Genomic DNA, 13,926 nt, shown 5'->3' with positions numbered 1-13,926 from the left:
TAAATATACCATACCAGCACCATGGATATTTTGGGGGAATTCTGCAGGGCTGGAGAAGAGACTTAAATTCATGTAGGGCTAAAATTGTACCTGAGAGACCTTTGCGGGAATGGTGACTTCATTTTTCAGATTTCTGAACAGAGATGACCATTGGGTGTGTGTTTAACCTCCCTCGGCCCTTTGAATGCCCAGCCCTTTAATACCCATTTTAGAGATGTACATCCACACATGGAGGGAATAGTGACTGTTCCCTCAGAAGGAAAAGGCAGGATGACAGCACAAGACTTAATTTTGCAAATGTCAAGTGTGCCCAGACCAACACCTACAGCAGCTTCTGACACCACACTGTGACTTTTTCAGGTACCGTGTCCATTTGCTGCAGAAATCCCTCCCCTGCAGGTGAACTTCTCAGTTCAGGAACTGATTTTGGCTTCTAGATCCCAAGCCACAACCCAGATTTGAACCAGACAGGTATCTCAGCAGGGAACCAAAGGAGATTTCCTCTCACAGGATACACCACCAGCAACACTAAAGTTCTACTAATGGCAGTTAATTACTGTGGTTTCCTGCAATTACAACAGCCAGATTCAATGGCACACTGGTTTGCATTAGGAGCCATAAAGGCCCACCTGGGTCAGCACCTGGTTCCTGGCAGTGCTCAGGAGCTTTGGGAAAGGCAGGAGGAGGGAGCAAGTGACACTCAGTGCATTCCTGCAGCCCCATCCAGGGAACTGGCTCAGGGAACCTCTGAGCCCAGAACTGCTGCCTGGGTTATCCAGCCAAGCACACAGCCCTTGCCAGTGCCACATTCTCAGGCAAGTAACAAAAATCACTGATCCTCAGTGGGACTTTAGTCCTTTTCTGAGCCATGGGGTCTTCAGGCAGGACTTCAGAAAACCTCCCAGCAGTGCAGTTGCTGCCTCAGCTGCAGGCACCTAAAATGCACTGCCAGGTGCTGCCTGGAACACCCAGCTGTGCATGGACATGCACATGCCTCCCACTCTGAAACAATGACCCCTCCCTCCTTCCCTCCAACATGAGGTGCTTCCAGGAGACAAAGTGCAAAGGGCTGGAAATGTGGATGCCTCACCAAAGGGGACTCCAGCACATTTCATCATCACAGCAGCCGAAGGAATTAATTCAAGTCCTTCCAAAGCACCTCTCAGCTGGTTTGAAAGGTTTATTGCATCTCTGAGGGCTCGTTAACTGCTTAATTCTCTGCCATTAAGAGGAAGCAGAAATTCTACAGTTCTCATTCTGAAAAACATTTTGATTAATCCTCACATGAGGCATATTTCCTTTCCTATCATCTTGCTGGGGGGGGGGTTCTTTTTTAATATTTTGTAATGTTCCCTCTCTGTGCTTTGAGAGGCTTGCTTGTGTTGTGTATTATTTTATTTTATTTTATTAGCACGTTATTGGAACCAGAAGTGTTTGTTCAGCCTGGGGCACAAGGCCTCCCAGCAAGCCCCCGTCTAGCACTGGCATTTTCCCAAAATACAGCAGTGGGGTGCAGGTCCCACAGGCCAGGCCTTGGGGCTGGACAATGGCTCAGAGCACCTGGGCTGCTGCTCCTCACTGAATTCCACACATAGCAAACCCACAAGGGAGCTCAGCCTCCAGGAGCATGGAAAACAGACTGCCCAAAGCTCTGCTCAGCAGAGGTGACAACCAGCACGCTTGGGACACACATGGAAAATCCAGACCTGAGCAACGGTAGGTTAAAGGCTGCTTTGAGCCACCAGGATAGAAACTGGAACAACCAGCCATCAGATCAAATGCAGGTGGAGAAGCTCACCCCTGGTTGTCCAGGCTGCTTTTGGGAACAGCTGGGCAGGACAGGCAGGGGAAAAGCCAGCAGAGGACACACACCCAGCACAGCACAAACAGTGCCACTGCAGCAGGATGAGCCCCTTTCTTGGAATTCTGTGCCTGGCCAAGACTGACAACTTCCAAATATCTAGAATGAGCCACATAAATCCCAACTCCCTTGCTATTAATGAGGGATGTAAAAACCTAACAGGGAATATCCCCTCTTGAAGAAATACAGTTGCTTTTACTCCAAAAATTTCCTATTTTAACTCAATTTTAGAACCACAAAGATTGGAAAAGACCTCTAAGATCAAGGCCATTTTCCAAAAAACTGTCCAAATATTTCCTTAAAAAAATATGTGACTGTGACTTTTAAATTTCTCATTTCTGAAGCTCTTCCCTCCACCTTAGTTACACAAAGGTGTGAAGCAGCAGAGGAAAGAGATTAAGGATTTTCTCTTTATTGCACAAGGAGCTCTCTGTCACACAATACTGTACCTGCACATGCCATTCCACAGGCACACCGACCCCATCAGCCCCTGCACATTCAGAAAAACATCAAACTTTCAAAGACTCTCTTCTCAGGACTTCTGTCTCACTTTTGTCTCATTCCTAAATCTCTGTCCTCCTGTATGAACCACCAAGAGAAATACAAGTCCAACCAAACAGACACTTTCCTTCCTTTCCAAGATGCTCAAGGCCTTGTTGGATGGGGCTTGGAGCAACCTGGTCTAATGGGAGGAGTCCTTGCCTGTGGCAGTGGGTGGGATTTGAGGTCCCTTCCAACCCCAACCAGTCTGGGATTCCACGATTCTTCAACCCCTTCCCCTCATTTCCAGGCTGTGAGCCACACTGACATTATCCACACTGGTGATGAGTCATGTAAAGTCCAAGCTGCCCCAGTTCCTGCTCCCACGCACGCAGCTCTGATCTGGAGTGGGACTTTTGCACTTGGGATCCCCAGTTCAGCCACGGCAGAGCGAAGCACAAGCCCTGAGCCGGATCCCTGACCCAGGCAGGGCTCACAGAGGGAGCAGCACTGGACTCTGCTTCCTCAGCCTGGAACTCTTTTATGGCAGCTCAGCCAGGACTGTGAAAAGCAAAGTGCAAAGTTCAGGCCTGGGGAACAGAAACCCCCCTGAGCTACACCAGGCAGGGCAGGTCACTAGCCACGTCTGTCAGGTCCTGGCAGATCAGCAACATTCTCCTGGCTGTGCCAGGACAGCCTGGAATCTGAGGGCTGCAGGGGATCTCCCTGCCCACTATTCATGATGGAGATATTGCACAGCCAATCCCTATTCCAGGCTGCACCCACCCATTTCCCAGGGCTCAGGTTTAATTTGTTTTAATACAAAATATCACAGAACCATTAAGGCTGGAAATGCCTCTAAGATGGAGTCCAACTGCTCTCCCAGCACTGCCATGGCTGAACCATGTCCCCAAGTGCCACAACCCCACAGCTTTTAAATCCCTGGGCAGCCTGAGCAGTTCCAATGCTTGACAGCTCCTTCAGTGAATATCCAACAAGACACTACTAATACTCAGATTTGGCCAGTGTGTTGGAGCTTTTTTGTTTAGATCAACTACACTCCCTCCAATAAATTGAGAGGGGGGAAAGTTCTCCCCAAGCTAAGAGCAGCAGGATAAGACCACAAGCAATTCCTGTACTGCCTTTGACATTTTTCCTCATGTTTGTTCCCCCCACAGCTGTAGTGTTTCGAAATTAATTTTCAACTCCCAGCTGTCCTCAGGGTCACTCAAGCACAAAGAATCCTCTCCTGGCAGCTGCAGGCAGGGCAAGGGAGAAGGGGAGAGACAAACTGAGTTTTTTTAACAGCAAAGGCTTGTGTTCCCTGCCCAGCAACCCCAAGGATGTCCCCCCAAACAAGGGATTCTCCACAGGGATCCCATGTACCCCTTTGTAATGCTGACCCCATACCCAATAATCTTGAGTTCCAGCAACTCACAGGGCAGATGGTGAAGCAATAACAGTGCCTGTTGTGGTTGGAAATTTGCCCAAAATAACTCAAAACTATTGGCCTTGAAAGTATCAACTTGTGTCCAGTTAGTTTGTGCAGCAGAGAATACATCTGCAGTAAGGGGAGTTTTCTACTCATCTCCAATTTGGGTCAACTGTTCCCTTTTTTTTCCAGGCTGCTGGATCTGCCTTTCATGTCACACAGAGACACTCGTTGCCACATCCAGGGGGACTTCAGGCACCTAAAACACTCTTCACAAAACACAGTTCAACATCAGATTTGGGATGCAAACCCAACCCGAGAAACACAATAAATACAGGGGGAACACACAGGTAAATTTTCTTAATTTTTACAGACAATCACAACTGGATGTCATGTGCCAACTTGTGCTGGCACTTAGATAAATACTATTTGATATTTCTATCCCACTCCTAATCTCCCAAGTACCTCCTGGGTATTAGGAATTTACCTTGTGGCACCTTGGGGGCAGATATGGGTTATTAGTTTGATTGTACAAGCCTGGAGATGGAATGGGAGATAACAAACGAGTTCCCCAAGGCCACAACTTTGTGGCAGGAACAGGTTTGAGTTCCCATCTCAGGGCCAGAACTCTGACTGCAGCTGTGACCATTGACTGCCCGAGTCCTTTGGAGATCAATTTTGACTTCAAAAATTACTATAAATCAGGAAACACCAAAAGGAAATTGGTCTTGGCATGTTTGAGGCTGCCTTGGTTTCAATATCCTGACAATTCAATTAAAAACGGGACAGCCGGGACAGCAGGATGGAGGGAAGGGGATGGCTAAGACTACCTGGGAGCCCAGAGGTTGTGAAGTCACAGCAGTTCCACAGAATTCCTGTCCTAGAGCGCAACTTTAAAACCTTTTCTCCCTCATTTACACCACGTGTACACAGGGCTGTGCACAACAGGGACTCAGGTGCAAGTGAAAATGCTGACACAGGCCAGTGTTTCCTCCGTGTGTGACAGAAAACTGTTTATAGATACACAAATACTACTGAGGGAGGCAGAGCAGAGGATTTCCAGTGTCCCCAGTTAGGTGGCCTTGTCAGGAAACAAGATCCACCCGATTTGTGAACTGCAGCTCTATATACAAACAACCAAGCCCAGGTACACAGGAAAGCATTACAGAAATTAGGGGATGAGTAAGGATGCATTATTTATCCTGCTCAACAGAGAAGTCAGGATCCCCTTTTTTAAAAAAACACCTGGAATAGGGGAGACAAGGTGAATCACCTCCAGATATCCCCATCTGCAGGCAAAACAAGCATAAAGGAGGCAGGGACTTTAAGGGACTTGCCGAAGTCACACAAGAAATGTCTCAGCAGAAAAGAGAATTGCAAACAAAAACTTCAGAACTCTGAGTTGTGTCCTAATCACGAACTGCTTCAGGCATCTAAATGCTTAAAAATAGAGACAGAAGGAAAACTGGGATAGCAGGATGCCAGAGCTGAACCTGCTCGGAGGTTTGAAACTTTTCAGTTCACATCCGAACTTGTCAGCTTGGATACTCTGAAAATACCTACTGAAAGCACAAAAATGCCCCAGGGGTTCATTCCCAGAGTGAGCACATCTAACACAACCCCCAGCCTCATGCAGAGCCAACACTCCCGTGCTGGAATGGCTGTGGCCCATGTCACCGTTCTGAGGGAAATGTCACATGCACGTCACACAACACCAACACTTCAATAAACCTTTGTACAGGAACAAGTTGTTATTGCCTGAACAAACCCAATGATGTGGCGGCAAGCATTCAAGGCATGACAATTCCAAACATACCTGGGAATCACAGGCCAGGCTGCCGAGCTGCCACAGAACTCCATGGAGCTGCAGGTAAAAACTGAGGGGCTACTTCAAATGGAAGCTCTGCAAATATTTCAAAGTCTTTCTGAAGAGAAAACCTTGGAGCAAAGCCATCACGAGCAGGGATTGGAGCTGGGGCATCAGAACACTGAATCCCAGACAGGTTTGGGCTGGAAGGGACCTTAAAGCTCCCTCAGTCTATCCCTGCCATGGACAGGGACAGGGCAGTAACAGGGAATGGGAACTGGTTACATTCACTCTCTTGGAGTTTAAACAGCAAGAAAAACTGAAATTATTTAAACTCCACTGTCCCAAATTCCCAATCAGGGCTTCCTTCAGGATGGCAAAGATTCCAAGCCAGCCAGGCAGCCTTTTACTATAATTACAATTCTGAGCTGGTAAAAGGGGCTCCTCACATCAATACCAGGAGCCAAAGGGGTGACAGAGATTGCCAAACCTGTGCTTCAGCTAAGGGGAACCAGGCTTTCGGAGATGCCAGCCAAGAGGCTGCCAAGATCTCATTCTTTGTGTTTCTCTGTTCTGGTAACAGCTCCCTCTATACCCAACCCTGACATGAATTCCTGTCAGAGGCAAATACATTACCCAGCAGCAGGGTGGGGATGGCTCCAAGGGATGGATAATCCAGAGGACCCCAAACAAGCCATGATGTCAGCAGGAACCCCAAGGTGCTGCTATGAACCTTCCTGAAGAGCTTCAGAACCAGCAGAGGAGAATAAAACTATCCCTGGCAAACCTTTGCTGCTCCTGGCACAGTATAGAAAAGGATGCAGATACCTTATCTGCTATTTTCTGCTATTCTCTTCCACTTTATTTTTCATTTAATTCTACCCACTTGTCCAAATTAATTCTGAATAAATGCGGAGAACTGGAAATACAGGAAGGACACAGAGCAAGATAGGTGAGTTAGTGAAGTTTGTCTCTTGCAGACATTTACATCTTCAGCAGAAGTCAATGCCTCTTGCTGACCACATGGCACAGGCACTTTATAACAATTAAAAAATCATGCATAGATCCTTCACTACAGTAAACTTTTAAACTAAAAATTCCATTTGTGAATATATGTTTTCCAGTGATGGAAGCTGATGATGTATGAATATGACAAATGCATAAAGAGGTACAAAAAAAGCCTTGTGCCATTAGCCTACAAAATCATCTGTGGATGCAGCAGGTTGTATGATGGATTATCTCTGGAGGTGGATCTGTGACACCACCTCACTGGGGGACCCCAGGGCTGGCTTGTGCTTCAGTCCAATTGCTAAGGGAGAAAGGATCATTTCCAACAAGTGACAGGAACACTTCAGGCTTGGAAGAACAAATGGTGTCCCCGTGCTCTGCAGTCCAAGCAACCCAAGCACATGAGCCCAGCAGTATTTGAATAAGAAGTACATTGTAAAGTAACCCCTCATGTGCAGCAGCTCAGGAGTCCCTCACTTGCAGAACAGCAAAGTGGCTTTTGGTGGGTGCAGACTCTTCCTGCTGGGTGCTGACCCATCCCACCCCTGAGAGCAGCCCCAGCCCTGCCTGGGCTCCCCGTGGCTCCATCTGACTCCTTGTCCCTCCATCAGCTCTTCAAGAACATGCCCAGCTCCCCGAGCCCTGCCTTTCCTGCAGCCCAGCTCCACGTTCCCCCTCACTCCCACCCATGTCACACCCCCAGGAGCTGTGGGGAGCTTCCTGGCCAAACATTCCAAGGCAGGAACCAGGGCACGGTGCAGCTGCTGCAATGCAGCACTCCACCAGCTCCCACACTCCACAAACATCCTCTGCCAGCACAATCCTGCTAATTGGGGTCGGGCTAAATTTAAGTTCTATTTAGTTTCCTTGAAGAGAGAAAAACTTGGTGGAAAAAAAAAAAAGAATCTCTGCCTACAAAAGGAATAAGAACAAGGTCTCTTCAGGAGTCAGAGATTGGGATGGATTTGCTGTATCTCACAGCTTCATAAAATTGTGACAGGACATGGGATTGTTGGGGTGTCTGTGCAGGGCCAGGAGTTGGGCCAGATGATCCTGTGGGTCTCTCCCAACTGGGAATGCCCCCTGAATTTGTGAAACAAACCAGCAAGGCAGGTGGCAACTGCACCAACCCAAATGGGAGCATTTCTGAGGGCAATGGAGAAACAGCAACTCCCTGCTGAGCCTGGTCTGCTGCCAAGTGACGCTTCCCTGGCAGGGAAGCATCCCAAGCCCAGCAGGAGCCAAGAGATGAGTAAGGCACTGGATGGGATGCAGACAGGACCCTTCAGGCAGGCTCCACGGGGTGTCTGGAGCTGACTGGAGAAATATTGTGCAAACCAACATACTTGAAGGGAGCATTACCACAGGGCTCTGCCAACAGAGAAGTCCAAAATCCCCCATATCAAAACTGGTTTTACTCCTGCAGGTCCCGCCCATCATTCAGTGCTGACATGTGACAACAGAGAAGAACAGGACACCCTGCTGAGACTTTCACTGGAAGCAACACACCTATGCATACCCAGCCCCATGCCCAGGAGCCTTGTGACTCCCAATTTCCTCTTTACCAAGCAGCTTGGAGCACAGATAATTTTGAAAAAGAATCCTGTGATCTGCCCATGACTCAGAACCTCACCAAAGAGACCGGACAGCAATGCTTCCTTCCCTTCTTTCCCTTCCCTCCAAGGGCCTTTAGGGAAGGACTGCTTGGCACCCCATGGAGGTGCAACTCTTACACTGGAAGGGCTCCAGCACTGTTTGGACAGCTCAGAGTGTCAGCACAAACCAAACTGGAACTAAAAAGCAAACACACCAAATTCAACCCCCAGGACACTGCCCAGTACTCACCATAGTCCCCACCATGAATCACCAGAAACACAGGAGAGTTTAGAGTGCACTGCTCATCCTTCACTCCTGTTAAATCCTCACCTCCCCCCCTGTAGCTGCTTAGCATTCTTGCTCAGACCCACACAGGACACTCAGGGAAATGACAAGGCACACCCTCCCCAGGGCAGCAGCACCACCAGCCTGCTGCTGCACTCCTCCTGCCTTCCCCAGGCACCCTGCCCTAGGGAGAAACCTGGGCACAGACAGATCATACCCTGATCCTCAGAGCTGCAGGTTCTGTCCTGCCAGCCTGGGAGGCACCTCCCAGCAGGGAGAGCATGGCCTCACCTTGGGCATAGGCCCATCCCAAAAGCTCAATGCCACGATGGCACACTGGTTTGCATTAGGAGCCATAAAGGCCCACCTGGGTCAGCACCTGGTTCCTGGCAGTGCTCAGGAGCTTTGGGAAAGGCAGGAGGAGGGAGCAAGTGACACTCAGTGCATTCCTGCAGCCCCATCCAGGGAACTGGCTCAGGGAACCTCTGAGCCCAGAACTGCTGCCTGGGTTATCCAGCCAAGCACACAGCCCTTGCCAGTGCCACATTCTCAGGCAAGTAACAAAAATCACTGATCCTCAGTGGGACTTTAGTCCTTTTCTGAGCCATGGGGTCTTCAGGCAGGACTTCAGAAAACCTCCCAGCAGTGCAGTTGCTGCCTCAGCTGCAGGCACCTAAAATGCACTGCCAGGTGCTGCCTGGAACACTCAGCTCAGATAACCACAAAATGCTCTGCTAGGTCAGGACTCGGCAAGTGCAGCATGTGGAGCTTTGCAGGATGGCACCCCAGGGCTCCTGCTCCCTAACAGCAAACCAGGGCACATCCCTGCATCACTTGCCTCCTGTGCATCCCATGCCAAATTTATCCTCCTCCTAACAGCAGCTCGGAGGATGCAGAACGAGGGATTACTTGCTGAGCCCACAGAAAGACAAGGTACTGCAGTAAGTGAAACATCTCCTCTGCGTTTGTAAATCCCCTCTGGGTACACAGCAAACATGTTCTTCTCCTCACTAAGCAATCTGAGACAGCTGCCTTGGTGCAGGGTTTATTAAAAAAATGCTAAACTTATTGCAGTTTTTGTCCTTATTCCTTTTATTCTCTCATTCTGCTTCCCATTCACTAAAATTGAGTACAGTTTCAGAGATTCCTGACTACAGAATTTAGGCTGCTCATGTTGTTTCTCAGCAATTTCTTGAAAATTTGTCATAGTCACAAAGCTGGTAACTAAGAAAATTCTTAGCATAACTCCAGTTTGTTTCAGTATTGCATTTTTGAGGGGCACACGATGCCTTGTCACTCACTGCAATCACTAGGGATGGTGCTATTTGCTCCTTCAGCCCCAATAAATATTTTTGGGGAGGGGACATAGACCCAACAAAACCATCACAAGCTTAAACAAATCAATGAATGTAATGGGTTTTTTTCCTTCTGAACTTCCATATTCCAGGCTGTGATTCCAAAGTATCACCAGCAGGTACCACACTCAGCCACAGCATGCTCTGAGCTCTTGGAAAAAGCACTTGATGTTCTGATTATGAGAAGCAGCTTTTTAAATTCACCTCAGGCCCCTTTCAGCAGGTCAGCACTGCAAGAGGCTCCATGATTGAGCTACAGTAGTGCTACAGGAGGAGGCAATCTTAAAATGCTGTGCATGCACAGACCCAGAAATGTCTCCACGAGCCCCATCCCGGGGCTTGGAATACAGGTCAGGGAGCTGAATCACATGGAAAACAACAATCCTGCTGTGGGAAATGGGAAATGGAGTCATGCCCCTGCTGGCAACACTCAAATTGGATCTGCTTCACTTCAGGGAGCTAGGAAAGGGCTATTAAATCGAGGGTGAAAGCAGCTGGTGACTCCTGAGCTGAGGGACCTCATTAGGACAGCTCAATCAGTGTCACCCCAATGTGTGGGATGGTGGGCAGAGACCAGGACAAGGACAGAGCTCCCAGAGACCATCAAACAAGAACCTCCAGTGGAGTTCAAGCAGTTTAGTTCAGCTCAGGATGTGTCTTTGAATGGTAAATAAACCACCCCTTGGAGCTAGGGGAAGAAGTCGGCACAGAGGGCAGGGAAAAGCTTCGGCCATCGCTGACTTGTGCCTAAGGAAGACAGACAGGAGGAGGGCTGGGGTGGGAGGGAATTCCCTCCTGCCCAACAGTGAGCTCACTCTGCTCGCATGGCTCCTGCCCTCAGGAGTGCTCCCACAGCATGCACATAAAACCAGCTCCAGAGCCACATGGTGCTGTGAATTACCTACTCCTGATGCAGTTCCTACAGGTCAGCGCCTGCTCCTGACTCCAACCATTTCTGGTGCTTTGCAAGCCCCAATAAGGATCTCTCCTGGCTCCAACTGAGCCACTGCACATGCTCTGCACCAGCTGGTAGTGAAACACTTTTATATGAGGTGAGGGAGTGCACATCTCTGTTACCAACCAAATCAGCTGGAAAGACAGCAAGAAATGCCCTTTGCCAGCCTTTTACAAAAGGCATTTGGATGAACAAAAAGTCTGAAAACTCAATGAAAACTTTTAACAGAGAAACTCCTTTCTGGCTCCACACATCCTGTCACTTCTCCCTCTGCCTGCACACAAAAGCTGGGAGACACCAGATGGACAACTCTGGCACGAGGGATCTGCTGCAAAGCCACCCAATAGATCCCATCACTGCTTTCCTGACGGCCCTAACTCCTGGGCAAACCACCTACAGCCCACAGCTGCTCCAGGCTGCATTCCCAAACATCCCTGGGTGTGGGCTCCCGATGGGAACAGCTGAGCCTGGGGATCTGGGTGGGCTCCCTGGGTGTGGGCTCCCTGGGTGATGGGCTCCCTGGGTGTGGGCTCCCTGGGTGATGGGAAGAGCTGAGCCTGGGGATCTGGAACAGCATCCCAGTGCTCTGGCTGCTCCTCAGCACTGCAGGAACCTGGACTGGAGATGGCACAGGGAAAGGGCAGGAAAGAGCCCATGAAATCTACATTTATCCCAGTAAGAGTGGTAACGATTGTGTAATTTTGTTCTTGGAATGGACAAGTTTGCACCTCTGCCTCCCTGAACTGTTGATGGGGAGGGAAAAGGCTGAACAGAGAGGAAAAGTCAGCTGTGAGGAAACACAATATCCAGTTAATTCCTGTAAATCCTGTGAAATCCAAGGAAAAGGCAGATGAAGGATTTACCATGCAAACTGTGCTAGAACCATAAAAAGGTACTGAGTTAAGAGAAATGTAGGGGCTTAACATACCTGTTAATTAATCACTGACACTGACATACAAATAAAGCCTATATTCCTGGAAAAAAAAAAATTGAAGACTTGAAGAGGTTGAAAACCCATCTGCAGGAGCTGCAGCCACCTTCAGTGTTCCCACATTGAACCATGATGCTTCCCACCTCGAAGCACAGTGTTTGCTTCTCATTAGCCTCAGTTTCCCATTCAGCCACGGATTTGTGCCACACATTTGTGTCCCAGCACCACCCTGAACAGCCATGGTCACCCTGACAAATCCCCAAGAGAGGAAGAGCTCAGGAGCAGATTGCTTCTTACCATCATGGCCAGAGTTGAGCAGGTGCTCCCCCAGGTCACAGCCAAACACCCTTTCCTTGAGGATCCCCCGCTGTTTCAGTTTCTGTTTCGTTGGGCGCGACTTCATGAATGTCCGGAGGAAGGTGATGAGCTTCCCGTGCTTCTTCGACACTGCACAAGACAAGGAACAACCAGCTCATTCCACACCTGCCAACCACTGAGCAGAACTTCTACAGAGCATGCGAGAACAGTAGCAGCATCAATACCAATTATTTACAGGAACAGATTTCCCAAGGTTTGACACTAAACAGACACTTGGCTTTTGTCCCAGCCCTTGGCTAGTGCGGAGTTACCGGGAGCGAGCTGGAATGGAAGGACTAGCACAAAGACACGTTTCCTGCAGAGCAGCTCCAGGCAGGAGCCACCTGAAAGGCTGATGGTGGGCAGCACCTGGGAGAGGCAATTTCATCTCTGGGAAAGGGAAGGAGGCTCAACTGAGAAATCTGGTAATCTCCTGTGCAAACCAGTGTGTAATCTACACACAGAAATAAAGCTTTGTGACCGGCCCTTGCTCTCGCCTGAGGCCCCTGCAGAACAAAGGGCTGGCTATAATCTCTGAGGCTGAGCAGGCAGAGCTCCCTCAGAGCCCAGCCTGCCTTCCCAGCACACCAGGGCCTCACTGCCCCTCACTGTACCTGCACCCACTGCACCCTAGAGCCTCAACAGCTCTGTTCTCAAGCCATCACAAAATAAAAACAGACTCAGAGAGTCACTTACAGAGGTTGGAAAAGCCCTCCAAGGCTATCAAATCCAACATGTGCCTATTCCCCCACTGTCACCCTGCCCAGAGGGCTGAGCACCACACCCAGGTGTCCCCTGGACACCTCTAGGGATGGGGACTCCACCAGCCAGCCCACTGAACAGGTCACAAAGGCAGCTGATTGAAGAGATGCAGTTTGTCCTCTCCAGAATGAACACAAGCAGCCTCCAAAGAGAGGAGGATGTGGCTCAGGAGCCGCCTTCCAACCTCCTGCTCTGTCCCTCTGGGCTGTGCTGGGGAAACTCTGGTCTCCCTGCTGAAACCACCTGCTCAGGAGCTGAACCCCAGCGCAAGGCAAAGGAGAGCAGTGGGTGACAGCAATGACCTGGCCCTGGCAGGAGAGGCCGGGCTCAGGTTGAATGGGAGCAGAACAATGCCCTGGAATGTCAATGTTCCTCCAGAGGCCCTCAGAGCCTCCCCAACAAAGGTGCCATTGTGTACACAATTTAAAAGCAGTTTAATTCAACAGAAGAGCTCTACTGAAGGGAACAAACTGCTGGGTACAAAGGGTGTCTTTTGTGGAAGCCTTTGCAGCTCGGGAAGTTGTAAAGGCTCTTGCAGCAGCAGCAGCAATCACCCTGCCCTGCTCCTCCCTCTCATCCCAGGCAGGCAAGACAAGAACCGTGTATTCCACCTGCATTAACACTGCACAAATACTGCAATCAGCACAGTAACACCTTCCACAGCAGCGAAGATCCCTGGGGACAAAGGTTCATCCCTTCAGTGTCACCTCTGCTGCCCAATGAAATGTGAACTACAGAGAGCAGCTCTGAAACTGGGACTCAGCAAAGCAGAGATGGATGGGCACGGCTTCACTCAGCAGGTTCTTCAAGCAGGGAACATGAAAAACCTTGTCCCAAGATCGTGGTTATACCACACAATGCTACAGGATGCTTTAATCCCTTCACACAGCTGAATATTTCTCCTTCCATTTTACCAGACACTGACACAATCCCTCTACTGATATATGTAATAAACCTGATATATGTGTATTTATATAATAAACCTGATTCCACTGACCTTAACAAATTTGCACCGATGTGAGGAAAGCAAACGTCTCCTTCTGCACAAAGTCCCCTGTAGCAGTACAACACCAAACTGATCCTCAGCACTACCTGAA

General features: G+C 49.3%; 1 protein-coding gene across 2 annotated transcripts in view; it reads right to left on the bottom strand.

Annotated features, from left to right (window-relative positions):
* The window catches only part of ARHGAP32 (Rho GTPase activating protein 32), a 141,894-nt gene that overhangs the window by 20,755 nt on the left and 107,213 nt on the right, over nt 1–13,926 (bottom strand). For both annotated transcript variants that reach the window (XM_041480636.1, XM_041480637.1), the window contains one exon: nt 12,008–12,157. In XM_041480636.1, the coding sequence (XP_041336570.1) occupies nt 12,008–12,157 (150 nt within the window). The remainder of the gene's footprint in view (nt 1–12,007; nt 12,158–13,926) is intronic.

This window comes from Pyrgilauda ruficollis, unplaced genomic scaffold (assembly GCF_017590135.1).
Source record: "Pyrgilauda ruficollis isolate IOZ18807 unplaced genomic scaffold, ASM1759013v1 scaffold52, whole genome shotgun sequence".
In the NCBI taxonomy this organism is placed as follows: Eukaryota; Metazoa; Chordata; class Aves; order Passeriformes; family Passeridae; genus Pyrgilauda; species Pyrgilauda ruficollis.
The sequence above is the reverse complement of the archived record's forward strand: the minus strand, read 5'-3'. Positions and strand labels throughout refer to the sequence as shown.